A 19,171-nucleotide genomic window follows, 5' to 3' on the forward strand; every position below is an offset into this window, starting at 1 on the left:
TTATCTAAAGTGAACAATAATTTTGCCTCTATTGAAAAATTTCCAATACCATTGCAAACTTTAAATCTGCAAAGAGAATATATTTTTCCATGCACATATATTCTTATTCTATGTAGCAAGTTTCACAAAGTGAAAGAAATGTTAGGTAAGTAAAAACTTTCAAGATAGCCTTTAAAAATGGTAAACACTAACATTATTTTTTGACAGTTCATATTCCATTCACAGTATAAAATGTAAATGGCAATCAATATTTTACAAAAATCAAAACATTTAAGCTGAAAATAACTCACAGGAATTTAAAATTAAGTATTTATGTACTCTTAAAAACAATATAGGCTCAAATGTTCAAACTTTAAAAGTTTGCAAAACAACATCGTATCAGTCTAGGAAAGTATAAAATAGTCATAACTCAATATGGCTACACCAACGACAGTTTAAGAATTTTATCAAAATGGCAGGCAAACTATTCAAGTTAATTAATATTTATCAAATATATCCATAATACCAAAATTGTCATGAATAGTAAGAGCAAAAGCAGCAGATTTTAACATTCCAACAATAAATATCTACTTTATGACCTGTGCTAATAGCACATCCTGAAATCCTTTAAAACAGCATAAAGTTGTTTCTCCAAAAGTGAGCTACATCTATAGAACTTCTAGTGTAAAGATATTCGAGAAATAACATTTTGAAGGTTATATTTAAATCTTTGCAACAATAAAACTTAAAAATCAGATTCATGAATGTAAGTAAATTCTCATTTTCTTCAAAAGATCACTAAAAATACAGCAAAATCTGTCTTACATCTGACATTTACAACTTAAAAATAAAATTATTTTCTGGTACTTTTAAAGAGAGGGTGACAGATGTCAAACTCATAACACTTCTGAAAAATATTACAAAATAGCTCACAATATGTTACAGCAAGTGTATTAATAGTTTGTTTTAATCCCTTTGCTACTATAAAAAAATAGTGGGTGTTGTCTATTGTTTAACATTAACAACAATATAAAGCATACTGTGGGCAGAGAATTATGCAGAGGCAACTATGACAGCGCCTTCTTTTCTGGTGAACTTGGTCTCTGGCTACTTCTCAAGACACTGAACACTTTCATATTTTGTTTGGACTAATTACACAGATCATTATAGGCACTGTTTGATCACTAATTGAAGGTTAAAAATAGTCATTAATCTTGTATATGAAACTCTGCCTTCTTTTCAAGGCAGTTTCATAGCAAATTATGTATTATTAAACCATTTTTAAAATGAAGATTGTGAGTTAAATGATGACAAATGTATATTAGGAAAGATTAAAGAATTTGCAAAAATGAAATACAACTTTAGTAAGTATAATAACATAAAAGAAAGTTTTGTACAGTTTTTGGATTTCTTGGTTGTAGGTTTCTAACAAAACTGATTAGATCATGGAGTAAATAAGAAAAAAATGTGCACAGTTATTTTTTAATAGGAACTTAATCTTTTTTGACCATTATAACTTTAATTTCACCTAAGGTGACTTCAAACTGGTTTTAGTAATTTTTAGAAAAAAACCTATTTATTTTTATTTTATTTTTTAAAATTTTTGACAGGCAGAGTGGACAGTGAGAGAGAGAGACAGAGAAAGGTCTTCCTTTTTGCCGTTGGTTCACCCTCCAATGGCCGCCGCGGTAGGCGCGCTGCAACTGGCGCACCGTGCTGATCTGATGGCAGGAGCCAGGTGCTTCTCCTGGTCTCCCATGGGGTGCAGGGCCCAAGCACTTGGGCCATCCTCCTCTGCACTCCCTGGCCATAGCAGAGAGCTGGCCTGGAATAGGGGCAACCGGGACAGGATCGGTGCCCCGACCGGGACTAGAACCTGGTGTGCTGGCTCCGCAAGGCGGAGGATTAGCCTATTGAGCCGCGGCGCCGGCAGAAAAAAACCCATTTTTACCAGGTAAAAATGCTATTGGATGAACTGAACAATACCTTAAACTTACAGTAAATTCTAATTTGACTTGAGAGAGTGAGCTACATTCAAGCATACTATAAAAATTTCAGATTCATTATTCCATAGACATTTTGGGAAGAAGAGAAAAACAATGGAAGAAATCAAATTGAGTGAGTAATGAGAATAAGTAAGGCCTTGAGTAGTATAAGCATAGAAGTAAAAATGATGAAAAGAACGCTGAATTATTTCAGGGTCACTACTTTTCTTAAGGGAATGACTATTTTAAGTAAAGGAATTTAACCCTTAGCCACTTATGAAAACAAACCTCAAATAGGTGAATTTTACATTTAGTCTATAATTCAAAAGTAAATGTTCAAGTGATTCATAAAAGTCTGCATCAAAAACTGAAGTGGGTGCTTAGCCTAGCAGTGAGGATGTGGGCATCACACACTGGTATACTTCAGTTCTCAGTTCCGGCTCCTGCCTGCAGTTTCCTGCAATGCAGACTCTAGGAGGTAGCAGTGGTGACTCAAGTAACCAAGTTCCTGCCACCCACGTGGGAGACCTAAATTGAGCTTCCAGCTCCTAGCTCTAGTACTGACCCAGCCCTGGCTATTGCAGGCATTTGAGGAGTGAACCAGCAGATGGGAGCATTCTCTTTCTCTCTTCAAAATTTTTATAAGATTATATACATTAAAAGATGCTCCTATATGTGACACATAAAAGAAGCAAGAAAGACTCTTGCATAGGATTTAAAATAAATATCTCTGTGGAAATATATGAACTGTAGGTCTTATTTTGAACATACAGGATTTTGGCACCTGGTACAAAGTAGAGGTTTACTATATGATAATAACTAATTGGGACTGGACAAAGATGGTAAAAAAGCTAGTTTTAATTATTACAGGAAGACTAAAAGATCTGCTTTTCACGTCAACCACATCTCATATCACACACATTACAAAGTGCACACAAATTCTCTTGTTATTTTGTACTTATCTAAGTGTCTCTCAGCAGTAAAAAAAAAAAAAAAAAAAAAGTGAAACCTGATAGAAAAATATAGACATTTTAGGAATGCAGTAACAAATAAGATAATGTTAGCAATGTTTACAAGAAGAAAAAGGCTTTCAAAATACTTAATTAATAACTATTATACTGACAAAAATAAAGGAGACAATTTCAATTAAAGATACAAACAATATTCAAAGGAGTCAGAAATGAGATTTAAAAACAAATAAAAGATGACACATTTGGTAGTTTCCTTCAAAAAGCTCAAATAAGGAAGAAGTATCAAACTATACAGCATTTAAGAAATAAAATCTCTCAAGTGAGGCATATACAATTAAAACAATGTATAATTACAAGATCTGAGGTTTGGAAAAAAGCAAGACAAAGGAAATTAGTTATAGTATTTCTTAAATAAAAACACTTACAACTTTCATAATTGATTTTTCCCATGCTATTGATTTCTGTAACTGCTGAATGCACAGAGCTACCTGTGCAGCACTGCGAGCTTCTGACAATGCCCTTCTCCATACCCTGAGCCCTGGAGCAATATCCTCTTCAATTCTGCATTGAAATATAGAAAAATTATGTAGGTCATGTCCACGTTTACGGTTACTGAATGTGAAACAATCATCACACTGAAAGCCAAGCAATGACAAAAACATGTAACAGCCAATAAGTATAAGGTTTAAGCAACTAAATCTGATGTAGTGCACAGACTGTGGCTACGTGCCTCAGAGCTTAGTCACAACCAGGTAAATGTAAGAGCACTTTGCAGGATTATCAATGCACATAACAAAAAAAAATGTTTTTACAAAGCATCATGCAAATAGCATGATCCATATGGATCACAGACATACAAGAAGATACATAGATAACAGGCAATAGAAAATAGGCTCCAATTAGCAAAGAAGCACAATAATTTTTCAAGTTAATCTCAATAACCTACCCGTCACCATCACCACTAATGGATGGTGCAGGAGCAGGGACAGTAACTGTGCCCACATTATCCAGTTTGATCTGAATGGTGGTACTTAAGGGGCTCTTCAGATACCTTCTTTCAATGTTCCGCTCCAAATCAGCCAGTCTGGTTACAGCTATATCTAGGGGGTTGTCACTCTTCCGGTCTAGTGCATGTGCACTGCTTTCTTCTTCGTCAGTAAATTCTCCATCATGTTCCTTGCACAATTTAGTAAATGACTTATGTTCAAAATATACCAAGTCCTCCCTTTCTGATGCAGGCTCTGGACACATCCAACCCTATATATTAAGAGAATAGCATTATTATGGTTTCTTCTTAGAATGCCAGATGGGTGCATTTACCTTTACTTAAATACACCAGCAGGTACCGGGAAATCTCAAGGATCTTTACTAAACGTTTTTACCGTGTGTTTTCCTAAGGCTTGGTAGAAACAAGAACAAAAAGTTACAAGAAACAGTTGTAGGAAGTTTGAATAACAAAATTTATCAACTTTTGATATTAAAAAAGGTTTAATAAAACTCAGCAAAGTATTCTGAAGGATTTTAGACCAAAATGCTTATTAATTTCATGGAGTGACTTAAATGGAAATGTCTCAGTAGCCTATGAACTTTGGTCTTTCTGTTTTTGTTCCTTTAAGCACTCTTCTGCAAACATCCTTGTACTCACCATTTTCTCTCGAGCTGCAGGGGCTCTATATAAGCTCTTATATTTGCACAGTTTTTCTCTGCTCCTCTTCACCCAGTTAACTCCATTCATCCTGCATATTCACATTCACTTTAACATGGAAGGATTCCCCCAGGAGAGTCCTTCTTTGACTTCTTTCAGGAGGTAAATCCCCCTATTACAGACTCTCACAGGACCAGACAGTGCTTCTTAGCTTTGTCATGGTCACAATTTTACACTAAGTGGGATCATTACTTCCAAAAGAGCAGGGGCAATGTCTGCTTTTACTCACTTATCTCTAGCACAATGAAGGCAAATAATGGACACTCAATACATATATTGTTGAAAGAGTAATGAATGTTGAAAGAATAAATGAATGATCTTATAACTCAGCTTGTTTATAATGCTCTTCTAACTCAAAAGTCTTCAAAGATCCTCCACTGGTTAACAAAGTTCCAGATATCTATCATGGCCTAACTACCTCAACTACCTCTCTCTTCACGTTCCTGTGCATGCATCCTATGCTGCAGTCCGATTCCATAAGTTGGTACTCCACAAACTTGTCAAAAACTTCTCAGACCTGGTGCTCTGCTCATGCTGTTCCCACTTCCTACTAAGGCATTCCCTGGTCTCTGACTGTTAAATGAAGTAATAATTGAAAATTTCCCATGAAAGAGACATGAATGTCCAGGTACAAGAAGCTCAAAGAATCTCAAGCAGACTCAACCGAAAAAGATCTTCTCCAAGGCATATTGTAGTTAAATTGTCAAAAGTTAAAGACAAGGAGAAAATCCTAAAGATAGCAATAGAAAAGTGTCAAGTTACATATAAAGGAAAATCAATTAGATTAATATCAGACTTCTTTGTGGAAATCCTACAGGTTAGAAGAAAGTGGGATGATACACCCAAGGCTTTAAAAAAAAACCAAAACCTTCCTATCAATAATATTATACCAAGTGAAGCTATCCTTAAAAAGTGAAGAAGAAATAAAGTAGTTTTTACTTTTTAAAGATTTATTTTATTTATTTGAGAGGCAGAGTTACAGATGGAGAGAAAGGAGAAAGAGAGAGAGGTCTTCCATCCACTGGTTTTCTTCCCAAATGGCCACAATGGCTGAGCTGGGATGATCTGAAGCCAGGAGCCAGAAGCTTCTTCTGGGCTTCCCAGGTGGGTGCAGGGGCCCAAGAACTTGGGCCATCTTCCGCTGCTTTCCCAGGCCATTAACAGGGAGCTGGATTGGAAGTGAAGCAGCTGGGACTTGAACTGGCATCCATATGGGATGCTGGCGCCACAGGTGGAAGCTTAACCTATCACCAGCAGTACTACTACTACTACTATTTTTTTTTTTTTTGACAGGCAGAGTGGATAGAGAGAGAGAGAGACAGAGAGAAAGGTCTTCCTTTGCCGTTGGTTCACCCTCCAATGGCGGCCGCAGCCAGCGCATCGCGCTGATCCGAAGCCAGGAGCCAGGTGCTTCTCCTGGTCTCCCATGCAGGTGCAGGGCCCAAGGACTTGGGCCATCCTCCACTGCCTTCCCGGGCCATAGCAGAGAGCTGGCCTGGAAGAGGGGCAACTGGGATAGAATCTGGCGCCCCAACCGGGACTAGAACCCGGTGTGCCGGCGCCGCAAGGTGGAGGATTAGCCTGTTAAGCCACGGCGCCGGCCTAACTACTACTATTTTATAGATAAGCAAACACTGAGAGAATTTACCACACCAGACTAGTTTTACAAGAAATTCTAAAGGGAGTCCAGCATTAGAAATAAACATCATGAAAACATATGACACCACCAAATTCACTAACAGAGCAGGTAGAATCATCATCCAATCAGCAAAATGACAAGACTTAGTGCTTATCTATCAATACTAACCTTGAATGTAAATGATTTAAATTCTCCAAGCAAAAGACTTAGGTTGGCTGAATGGATAAAAGACCACTAGATGCTGCCTACAAGAAACTCATTTCACAAAGATATACACAGACTGAAACTGAAGGGCTGGCAAAAGATATATCAGGCAAATGGAAACCAAAAATGAACAGCAGTAGCTGTCCTAATATCAGATAAAACAGATTTTAAATAAAAAAAAAAACTGTAAAAAGAGATAAAGAAGGACATTATATTTTGATAAGAGGTTCAATTCAGCAAAAGACCTAACAATCATAAATATATATGCACCCAACACAAGATTACCAAGATATATACAGCAAATACTATTAGACCTAAAGGGAGTGATAAACTCAAATACAATAATAGTGAGTGACTTCAACACCCCACTCTCATCAATGGACAGATCATTCAGACAGAAAATCAATAAATAAACATCGAGGCTGAAACATACTATTGAGCAAATAGATCTAACAGACATTTATAGGACATTTCATCCAACAGCTACAGAATACATATTCTTCTCCTCAATACATAAACATTTTCTAAGATAGACCACATATTAGTCCACAAATCAAGTCTCAGAAAATTTTAAAAGATTGAAATCATACCATGTATCTTCACATATCATAAAGGAACCAAACTAGAAGTCAACAACAAGAATAATAAAATACTCATAAAAACTTGGAAATTAAACAACATGCTACTGAATGATCTTTGGGTCACTGAAGAAATTAAAAAAGAAACCAAAAACTTTCTTGAAGTAAATGAAAATGAAAAAACAATGTATCAAAATCTGTGAGATATAGCAAAAGCAGTATGAAAAGGGAAGTCTGTAGGATTAAGTGCTTACATTAAAAATGATAAATATCTGAAATTAAATATCTAATAGTGTATCTCAAAGATTCAGAAAAACAAGAACAAACCAAACACCAAATCAACAGGAGGAAAGTAACAATAAGGATTAGAACAGAAATAAATGAAATTGAAACTAAAAAAAATCAACAGAACAAAAGTTGGTTTTTTTGAGAAGATAAACAAAATATATAAACCTCTAGCCAGACTAACAAAGAAAAAGAGAAAAAACTCAAATAAATACATTTAGAGATGGAAAAGGAGACATTATAATTGACACCACTGAAATACAAAGGATCATAAGGAAGTACTGTGAAGAACTGCATGTTAGGGCCAGTGCTATGGTGTAGCAGGTGAGGCCACTGCCTGCACTGCCGGCATCCCATATGGGCGCCAGTCAGGATCCAGCTGCTTCACTTCTGATCCAGCTCTCTGCTATGGCCTGGGAGGCCAGTGGAGGATGGTCCAGGTCCTTGGGCCCCTGCCCAGTGGCTTTTCTGCTAAATCCTACAAAAATTCAAAGAGGAAGTAACTCCGATTCTCTTCAAACTATTCCAAAATATTGAACAGAATGGAACTCTGCCAAAATCTTTTTATGAAGTCAGCATCACAAAACCAAAGACATAACATGAAAACTAGAAACCTTTATCCTTAATGAACACATATGCAAAAATTCTCAACAAAATATTATATCCAAAAGATCATGCATCACAATCAAGTGAGATTTATCCCAGAAGTGCAAGGGTGGTTCAACCTTCACAAATCAATAAATGTCATAAATCACATCAAAGGACAGAGAACAAAAACCATATGGCCAACTCAATAAATGCTGAGAAAGCATTTCATAAGATTCAAGACACTTTCATGATAAAAACTCGCCATTAGGTATGGAATGAACATTCTATTAGGTATAAAATGAACATTCCACAAAATTATAAAGGCCATGTTCTACAAACCAACAGCCAGTATCATACTGAATGGGGAAAGGCTGAAAGAATTTTCCCTCGGATCTGGAATAGGATGAGAATGTCCACTTTCACCTCTCTTATTAAATATAGAACTGGAAGTTTTAGCAAGAGCAATTAGGATGTGAAATAAATAAAGTGCATCAAGACTGGAAAAGATTAAATCAAATTACCCCTGTTTCCATATGACATGATGTTTGCACATGCTGTTGGAATTGATAAGCCAATTCAGTAAAGCTGTGAGTTACAAAATAAACACACACACAAAAAACACCTTTTTTTATATATGCTAAGGATAAACTCATTGAGAGAGGAATCAAGAATGAAATCCCATTCACAGTAGTCACACACACACACAAAAATCAGATATTTAGGAATAAATTTAGCCAAATAAGTGAAAGATGTTTACAATGAAAAATACCAAACATTGATGAAAGAAATCAAGGACACAAAAAATGTAGATATCCCCTTCTCATGGATTGGAAGAATCAATATCATTAAAATGTCTATACCACCTAAAGCAATCTACAGATTTAATAATGTAATCTCTATCAAAATACCAATGGCATTCTTGACAGAGATAGAAAAAAAAAATCCCAAAACTCACATGGAATCACAAAAGATCCAGAATAGCCAAAGTGATCTTGAGCAAGAAAAATCAAGGTGGAGGCATTACAATAGCCAACTTCAAAGCTTTACAAATCTATAGTAATCAAAACAGCTTGGTACTGGCAAAAAACTGACACATAGATCAATGGAACAGAACAGAGAGTTCAGAAATTAATCCACAAACATACAGTAAAATGATTTTTAAAAAAGAATTGTGTTGGGGGCTGGCATGTGGCGCAGTGGGTTAAAGCCCTGGCCTAAAGCACCGGCATCCCATATGGGCACTGGTTCTAGTCCCAGCTGCTTCTCTTCCAATCCAGCTCTCTGCTGTGGCCTGGGAAAGCAGTAGATGGCCCAAGTAGAGACCCTGAAGAAGCTCCTGGCTCCTGGCTTCAGATTGGCTCAGCTCCAGCCATTGTGGCCATTTGGGGAGTGAACCAGTGGATGGAAGACCTCTCTCTCTGTCTCTACCTCTCTCTGTAACTCTTTCAAATAAATAAAATAAATATTAGAAAAAAATAATTGTGCTTTCTAAAAAAACTTATTTATTTATTTGAAAGTCAGAGTTACAGAGGGAGAGGCAGAGAGAGAGAGAGAGAGAGAGAGCGAGCAAGAGAAAGATATTGAGATTCCATCCATTGGTTCACTTCCCAAATGGCCGCAATGGCCATGCTGGGCCAGGCCGAAGTCAGGAGCCAGGAGCTTCATTCGGGTCTCCCACATGTGTGCAGGGGTCTTCCACTATTTTCCCAGGCACATGGGATGCAGCGCTGCAGGCAGCAGCTTTACCTGCTATGCCACAGTGTTAGTCCCATAGCCAACTGATTTTTGAGAAAGTGCTCAGACCATACAGTGGAGCTTTAAAGATAATCTCTTGAACAAATGGTGCTGGCAGAACTGGATATATACATATATACATAAATGAATAAATGAATGAAATTATCAGCTACATACCTCTCACCATATACAAAAATCAAGTCAAGATGGATCAAAGACCTAAATTTAAGCCCTGAGACTATACAGTTGCTGGAAGAAAACGTAGGGGAAATACTCCAAGACATTAAGATAAGGGATGAATTCTTGGACAATAACCCCAAAGCACAGGCAACAAAAGCAAAACTAAACAAATGGGACTGTATCACACTCAGAAACTTTAGCATAGCAAAAGAAATGATTGATAGAGTGTAGAGACATTCAACAGAATGGGAAAAAATATTTGCAAGCTACCTATCCAACAAAGGGATTAATATTGCAAATATATCAGCAACTATTGGGTATATATCCAAAAGACTTGAACACAGTGTATCAAAGATATACCTGTAGCACCATGTTTATAGTAGCACTGTTCACAATAGCCAAAATGTAGAACCACAAAGGTGTCAATCATCAGATGAATGGATAAAGAAAATGGAATATTACTTAGCTATAAAAAGTAACGAAATTCTACCATCTGCAGCAAAATGGATACAACTGGAGGACATCATGTTGAGTGAAATAAGCTGGAACCAGAAAGACAAATACCACATGTTCTCCCTTAAATGTGGTAGCTAAAATTAAAAAAATGGAAAGAAATGCCTGTTTGTATCAGTATTGCTGCAAATATAGCTTGTGAAATTTTTTCAAACCTTTGTCAAACCAATGGTTAAGAATGTTATGCTATTATATTGTTAATGGTCCGTGATTACTTTAAAATTTATTGTATATGGGTGAAATGATCATTTTTCTGTTCAATTATTGTCTATAGCATATTCCCACTAAACTAGGGTCTTTTTGCTTTTTACTTGTTAGACTTTCCCCTGACCCAGAAACCTTATATTTAAGGTATACAAACTTCATGCTTTTCATAAAAACAACTTCAGGAACATTTTAGTGAAGTATTAAGCCTTTTTATTGTAATGTAAAGTTAAAACATGTTATCTCAAAAATTAAAAAAAAAGACAGAAAAAGATAACAAAGGAAGGTGAGAGTGAGAAAGGGGGAGGGAGGAAGGGAATATCATTTTATTCTTAGATTTGTATCTACAAACCATACTGAATCTATTCAAGACTGATTAAAAATTTTAAAAATTACAAATGTAATAAAATAAAAGTAAAATACAATTTCTGATAAAATTTTGTAAAAATGGCAATTAACAGAGCTTATCACTGTGAAAGGGTTGAAAGGGTCCTCAATGCCAATATCCAAAGTCTCTATGTGTTGGGTGTGCCCCATTGATATATTTATGGATAATTTTGATAACTGCTAAACATCTATAGGTAACTTAAAACTAAGAAGTAAAATTCATCTTCTGGATGACAAGACTAAGATAAAAATATATCCATATACTGAAAATAATATTGAAATGAAATTAATAAAAACACAATGATGAATGCAAATTTCAGTTTTGAAGTTTAAGCTACTAAACACAGAAATACCAAAAGTGACAGAATTCATTTAAAAGTACTTTGAAATAGGCCTAGAGATTTTTGTTAGAGTACATTTTCAGTACAGCAATAGGATGATGCAGAGGCTAAAAAGCTGGTACAAATTCAAGTAGTGTTAATGGGAGTACAGTGTCAGATTAAAAGTACCAGATTAGGGGCTGGCACTATGGTATAGCAGGTAAAGGCACTGCCTGCAGTGCCAGCATCCCACATGGGTGCCGGTTCAATCCCGGATGTTCCACTTCCAATCCACCTCTCTGCTATGGCCTGGGAAAGCAGTGGAAGATGGCCCAATTGCTTGGGACCTTGCACCCACATCGGAGACCCAGAAGTTCATGGCTCTTGGCTTAGGATGGGCACAGCTCCGGCTGTTGTGGCCAATTGGGGAGTGAACCAGCAGTTGGAAGACCCTTCTCTCTCTGCCTCTCCTTCTCTTTCTGTGTAACTCTAACTTTCAAGTAAATAGATAAATCTTTTTTTTTTTTTTTTTTTTTTTTTTTTTAAGACAGAGTGGACAGTGAGAGAGAGACAGAGAGAAAGGTCTTCCTTTTGCCGTTGGTTCACCCTCCAATGGCCGCCGCGGCTGGCGCGCTGCGGCCAGCACACCGCACTGATCCGATGGCAGGAGCCAGGTGCTTCTCCTGGTCTCCCATGGGGTGCAGGGCCCAAGCACTTGGGCCATCCTGCACTGCACTCCCTGGCCACAGCAGAGAGCTGGCCTGGAAAGAGGGGCAACTGGGATAGAATCCGGCGCCCCGACCGGGACTAGAACCCAGTGTGCCGGCACCGCAAGGCGGAGGATTAGCCTGTTGAGCCACGGCGCCGGCCATAGATAAATCTTTAAAAAAAAAAAAAGTGCCAGATTAAAACAAGCAAAAAGTCCTGTGCATACATTCAGACAACTCTACGTACAGCAACGAGTACAGCATTAAGGAGGACATTTGACACCAGTACTTATCCAGAAAACAATTACGGGCTTGGGAACCATTCACAGGACTAATGGCTGAAGGAATTAATTAGATTGTAAAAGAGAACACTTCAGACAAGGCATGGAGCTGTCTCTAGAGCAGCTGGAAGAGTAATCAGGCTAGGACACATCAGCTTCCTATGATTAAAAAAAAAAGCAGAACTTCTAGATTTTTAATATTAAAAATGGAAGTGAATGCATCCACATAGACATATACCACCTGTTTAATGTACCTTCACAATGGCCAGTTCTTGAAGCTAGAAAAAAAAAATCAACTCCTCTATAAATGTTAAAATACTATTGTGTGGTCATTTTCATCACCTTTTTCATCACTTGTGCTTTCAGATGCTTCACGACTAATATAATTACACCTAATTTTTTTTTAAGAATAGTACAGAATAACTCTAATACTTTATTGCAGGATATGAAAACATCTCACTTAAAAAGCAAATTCCACTCAGCTACTAAGAACACAGCCAAGATCATGTAAAGCAGCTAGCAATATGATAAGGTCAATGTGCCAAAATCAGAGTTACTGGGAAATGTTACCGGGAAAATGTTCCTGGACCACACTGTAACTTGAAACGTAATTTTAAATAGCTTGGTGATGTGCTTTCCCATATCAGTCAGCTAGAATTGGCAAATCAGGTGGGAAAAAGTTGGAAGAAAATAGAACCAGTCATATTTAGCTTAGCAAGTAGTCACAACTGATCATGTGAGAGGACAAATGATAGAAAGCAAACGTAATAGTTTAAATAGCAAAGCACACTAAAATCATTCAGCATATGGGGGAAAATAAACCTCTTTGTATTTCCCAAGGGAAGCACTGTCTATTAATTGGTCTTCATCCTGATTATCCTGTGTCACGAAGATAATTTAAATTATACCCATTACTCTCAGTTTAAGAAGGCAGTGAAATGTGTAACATAAGAGATTCAAAGTACATGTTAAAAATTATGGCACTAAATGGAATAATTTTCATTTCTTCAGAAAATTAACTTTGTGGAAGAGTTCATTTGTTGACGTTGACAGGGAAATGAGGCATTTTTACCAGGAGGAGGAGGCATATAGTTTGTTAGCACAATAGTTTCAGCAAATGATACATTTTGGCTTCCCAACATTAGTAATTGTGTTTGGAGTATGAGAGGAATATCTTAATAGCTCTATAAAATAGCATTTTTGGAGATCTTCAAAAGTGTCCAAGTGCTTATGCTATACTAATTAGGAAGCAAAAGTTTAATTCTTGGCGAGGAGAGTACTCTGTCAAAAATGTTTCATTCTAAATAAATCACAAAACATCAAACCAAATGACACAGAGAGTAAATTTCCTCCACCTTTGGATGCATCTGTTTATTATGTGCCTACTTATTAACTATCTGCTTGTTCTCAGAACTATTAGTAAAACTGAGAAGACTTCTACATACTTCTTAACAAAACCAAAAATTCTGACACAGAGGTAAAGCTGTCTTTTTGTTTGTTCATTGAGAGCCAGTTCTGACTACTTCCTGTGACATGGCGATGCCCAGTAAACGTATAAAATAAAGACTACATCCACGGACACATATATGTAGGGTGTGTGCACCTGTGTCTGTGTACCTAGTAAGTCATGTATTTGGACACATTCCTTTTGTGCTCCCAATTTAAAGCACACGGGATAACAGTCTAACATATAACATGGCTGTGTACAAGGTAGCTCCTGATCCTTTATGGAACACTACAGTAGGAGTGTTCTAACTAACATATTTATCACGTAAAAACTATGACATTCTGTTCGTGATAGAGAACTGCATAGCAGAAAGAATTTCTGAATGCCATTAAGGAGGCAGTAAGATCTGGTAAAAAGAACAATGGCTCTGGAGTCTGCCAGACTTGGTTGGAATCCACCTTCAGCCACTTACTATATGGCCACTGGTAGGTTACTTACTGTAAGCCTGTTTCCTTACCTGTAAGATGAGAAATTAATTCAGGATCATTTTGAGAATTACAGGAGATAAACTGAAAACATTTATATGTAATAAATATTAGTTACCTTCCATTATCCTAAAAACAGGTTTTATTCAAAGTCAATTTTACCTTTACTTGCAAACTTGCTGATGCAACTCTCCTTTCTAGATCTTCTACCTGTTGAAGGATACTCAGATCCATTTCCATTGCTTGTTCTTCTACCGACCAGTTCTCCACAATATCTCGAGTTACCTGGTTTTCTTCATTTTCATTTAATTCAATAATAGCAACTAAATTTGAAAAGAAATTAATTTTAAAATCCACTTTCAGTAAGTTTTTCACCTCAGTGATTTCTTCCATCAAGTGAAAGAATTCCAGGGGAACCCTGTACATCTGACTTCATATACACAGGTGCGTGTGCACGCGCTGGCAGCTTGTTCTTAAGAACAGAAGCACTCTAAGAACAATATATCTAGTAGGCACAAAAATTATAAGAAAATAATATCAATTTAAGAAATACAAATAGTCATTGTTTGCTGAACAAAATAGAAGACACTAGTAATAAGAATAAGACATGCTAAAATATGTTTAGGGAGAAAAGAATTGATTCTCATTAACCAGGCAAGAGAGCAGAAATCTCTTCTAGGTACATACCATCCTTATTTTTGATGCAGGCTTGAGTAATATAATCCAAGTGTTTCTGAATTTGTTTTTGTAATGCCTTTTCTCTTATTCCTCTCAGATGCAGGACTTTGAGCAACGTTTTTAGGTCCTCTGGGTCAATAATTCTCCACCAACCAAACTGCATCTCTAAGTCAACATAAATATGTAGATCTTTTAAATTCTTTAAAAATTCTTTATTAATTTGAGAGGGGGAGGGAAAGAAGAGACAGGGAGGGAGGAAGGGAGGGAAGGCGAGAGGAAAGGTAGAAGGGAGGGAGGGAGGAAAGGAGAGAGACAGAGAGAGAGGAGAGACTGACACACACAAAGTGATCTCCATCTGCTATTTATTTCCCAAATGCCTGTATTGGCAGGGTTGAGCAGGATTGAAACAGGGAGCCAGAACTCAAATCAGGTCTCCACATGGGTGACAGAGACTCAACTACTTGAACTATCATCTCCGCCTCCCAAGACGTGCATTGGGAGGGAGCTGGAATCAGAAGCAGAGCTGGGTGCTCTGAAAGAGCATGTATGCATCTCAACCAACATCTTAATGGCTAGGCCATATGCCTAACCCATAAGTATTTAATGGGAAATTATGGCACAACACAAATTTAAAGATTTATTAACTGTATATAAAACCACCGAAGATTCAGTTATGAGAGTTCACAATAATGGAACAGAATAAGTGGCTATAAACCACCTCCATGTACTTACCTTCTGGAATAGGTTTTGGACTAGGAAAATCTACTGGTTTTGCTACTTCAACAGCTGCAGGTTGAACTGAAGACATCTTTTCATTCTGTGGTACTGGAGATTCACTTTTACTTGAAGCAGCATTGGAAGTCAAAAATGAACTACCATTTCCTTCTGATAACCCCAACCCGGGTCCCAGACTAGGTAACGGTGATGTAAATGGAATATTGGAAGTAAGCACGCTAGTGGGCCACCCACAAAACTGAAGTCCCATCACAGATACTCCACTTTTCATCTGCAAAATGAAAACATTTACAAAGAAGTTAGGAAAAACATATAGAGTCTGAAATTATTTTTCAAATTCAAAAATGATATTCCTTCCCTTATCACAATTAGAGAAAACTAAATGCATCACCAACAACGTTAAATTGCATGTTTTCATTTGCTTCCCAAAGTAGTTTCCCTTTTAAACATACTGTAATAGTAATAAGTTAAAAACTAGCGACAGAAGGCTGACACCACGGCTCACTAGGCTAATCCTCTGTCTGCGGCGCTGACACCTCAAGTTCTAGTCCCGGTTGGGACGCTAGATTCTGTCCCGGTTGCTCCTCTTCCAGTCCAGCTCTCTGCTGTGGCCAGGGAGGGCAGTGGAGGATGGCCCAAGTGCTTGGGCCCTGCACCCGCATGGGAGACCAGGAGGAAGCACCTGACTCCTGGCTTCGGATTGGCACAGCGCCAGCCATAGTGGCCATTTTGGGGGTGAACCAAGGGAAGGAAGACCTTTCTCTCTGTTTCTCTCTCTCACTGTCTAACTCTACCTGTCAAAAAAACAAAAACAAAAACAAACAAACAAACAAAAAAACTAGTGACAGAAGACTTAGATAAAGGCTAGAAATCAGTAATTCTAAAGAAGCTTGGGTGCAAAAATTCTGACTTGCTTTGGTTTTCAAACTGTGGAATATTTTAACTATTCAACTGAGCCCCCTTGAATGAAAATCTTCACAGGTCAAAGATTAAATAAAGCAGCATAAAAATGAGTTATAGGTATCAGTAGTAACCTGAAGAGGTGGTAAAGCAAATGGGTTTAGACCCGCAGGATTCTGAGTAGAAGATGATCCAAGAAGAGGGGCTGGGGCAGGTGAAGGCGACTTGGATGGTGGCTGAGACTGAGGAGTCACAGAAGCAGCTGGTACCTCAGCATGGGTGAGTGATGTGTCATCACAAGGTGTTCTTGGCAAAAGGCTGAACCACTGTCTGTTCTTTTCAGTTAGCGTTTTTAACAACTGGTCGTTGGGGAGAGGGCTGTAGAACTTCCCTGGACCACTTGAGCCAGTATTAAACAGATTATTAGAGTCTGTCTTTTCCACATTGCTTTGTGTGGCTGTTGATTGACTGCTGCCTGTTGAATGTTTTCCACCGCTTTGATAAGACAACGTGCACCCATTTGCACTAACATTTGGTTTAGGGGTCATGACCTCTGACTCAGGAGGCATCTTGGCTACTTCCAAAAGCTTGCTTAATTTGGAGAAAGAGCCAGGTTTCTGAAGAAACAGATTTGTGTTATCTTTTTCCTTAAGATCTTCCTTTTGTTCACAGTGATCTGTATTTGAATAATTTAAAGAGTCCCCAGATGTCTCAAACATTTCTTCTTTGACTTGGACACTTTCTGCTTTTTTTAGTTTTTCTCTTTCTTTTGCAATTTCTTCTAGTCCTACAAAACAGAAAAGTATATAATAAGTTATAACAGATGAAACAACACTGAAATTAAATTGTATCACTATCAAATTAAATTATAAATATTTAAATATTTCTAGATTACCTACTAGTCCTCACATTATCCTTTTTCATAAATTAGTTTTTCCTCCTTGGGAAATTAACGTATATTCATTAGAGAAAATTAAAATATAGAGATCTTACTATGAACAGCAAAATTCACTGCTAACATTTTAAAATAAATCTTCTGGAAATTGTCCATGTAATACAAATATACTTACAGCTATAGAACTATTAAAAATCATATTATATAAGGGATCTTCAAAAATTCATGGAAAATGCATATCATGAAAACACTACATATAGATTTCAAATTTTTGTGCATTAAAATAAACTTAACTTTTAATTCCATTTTCTATGAATTTTTCAAGATCCCTCATAAACATACTATTCTAATCTGTTTTCCTGCTAATACTCTGTACATATCTTAACATATAAATAACTATACAACCACATAATAAATTTTAATGGTTACAGAGTATTCAATGGACTATATCCTAATTAAAAAATGAATCTTAGGCAGGCACCGTGGCTCACTAGGCTAATCTTCCGCCTTGCGGTGCCGGCACACCGGGTTCTAGTCCCGGTCGGGGCGCTGGATTCTGTCCCGGTTGCCCCTCTTCCAGGCCAGCTCTCTGCTGTGGCCTGGGAGTGCAGAGGAGGATGGCCCAGGTGCTTGGGCCCTGCACCCCATGGGAGACCAGGATAAGCACCTGGCTCCTGCCATTGGATCAGCATGGTGCGCCGGCCGCAGCGCACCAGCTGCGGCGTCCATTGGAGGGTGAACCAGCGGCAAAAAGGAAGACCTTTCTCTCTGTCTCTCTCTCTCACTGTCCACTCTGCCTGTCAAAAAATAAAAAAAAGAGAAAAAAAAAAGAATCTTCTTCCGATAGACATCAACAGGGCCCAATTATTCCCCACTATAAACAATGCTGTAAACGATGAATGACCTAGCATTCTGCATCTTAGAACTTTAAAATTTCTGGTTCACTTCCTTAGGATACATTTCCAGGGAAAAAACTCAAAGTCCTAAGATACATACTTTTCGGAAGTTTTTTTTTTTTTTTTTTTTAAGATTTATTTATTTTTTTGAAAGAGTTACAGAGAGAGGAGAAGAGACACAACACAGAAATCTTCCAACCACTGGTTCGCTCTCCAAATGGTCACACAGGCCAGGGCTGGGCTAGGCTGAAGCCAGGAGCCAGAGGCTTCATCTGGGTCTCCCACCTGGGTGGCAGGGGCCCAAGGACTTGGGCCATCTTCTGCTGCTTTCCCAGGCACATCAGCAGGGAGTTGGGTGGGAAGTGGAGGACTCAAACGGGCACCCGTATGGAATGCTGGCATGCCCTCCACCACAATGCCAACCCCTAGAGTTTTTGAAATATTGTCCAACTGCCCTCTAAAAACTCTGGACCAATATAGGCACCTATCAGAAGTACAGGAGGACACTGTTGGCCTACATTCCCAACAAAACTGGATCCTAATAATATTTTTGATCTTAGCCACTATCTGGGAGATGAAAATCTACACTGTATTATTTGTCATTACTAGTGAGGCCAAATTTTTTTATAACTTTATTGATATTTCTTTGTGAACTTCTGGTTCATAGTTTACCTAACATTTTAAAAAACTTATAAGAATGCCTTAGCTCCTCTAATAATCACTCTGTCCTTTGTTCTAGACCCTGTATAGCGCACTTGGGCCTCATTCCTTCGTAATCATAACCTCTATTCTACCACCAATGGCTCTACTCCCAACCTGTGTGTACTGATGGTCCTTTTCCCCACTTAATGCTGTATAATTGTTCAGACCTGGTT

The 19,171-nt window shown here is 37.7% G+C and overlaps 1 protein-coding gene across 20 annotated transcripts in view; it reads right to left on the reverse strand.

The window, feature by feature from the left end:
- Nucleotides 1-19,171, reverse strand: part of BAZ2B (bromodomain adjacent to zinc finger domain 2B) — a 449,666-nt gene that overhangs the window by 8,821 nt on the left and 421,674 nt on the right. For 15 of the 20 annotated variants that reach the window (XM_062187128.1, XM_062187202.1, XM_062187189.1 and 12 more), the window contains 6 exons: nucleotides 16,640-17,292; nucleotides 15,603-15,876; nucleotides 14,880-15,035; nucleotides 14,355-14,515; nucleotides 3,882-4,192; nucleotides 3,361-3,496 (listed from right to left, as the gene is read on the reverse strand). In XM_062187128.1, the coding sequence (XP_062043112.1) occupies nucleotides 3,361-3,496; nucleotides 3,882-4,192; nucleotides 14,355-14,515; nucleotides 14,880-15,035; nucleotides 15,603-15,876; nucleotides 16,640-17,292 (1,691 nt within the window). The remainder of the gene's footprint in view (nucleotides 1-3,360; nucleotides 3,497-3,881; nucleotides 4,193-14,354; nucleotides 14,516-14,879; nucleotides 15,036-15,602; nucleotides 15,877-16,639; nucleotides 17,293-19,171) is intronic. The other 5 variants (XM_062187182.1, XM_062187160.1, XM_062187211.1 and 2 more) reach the window with 2 other exon arrangements.

This window comes from Lepus europaeus, chromosome 1, assembly GCF_033115175.1.
Source record: "Lepus europaeus isolate LE1 chromosome 1, mLepTim1.pri, whole genome shotgun sequence".
In the NCBI taxonomy this organism is placed as follows: domain Eukaryota; kingdom Metazoa; phylum Chordata; class Mammalia; order Lagomorpha; family Leporidae; genus Lepus; species Lepus europaeus.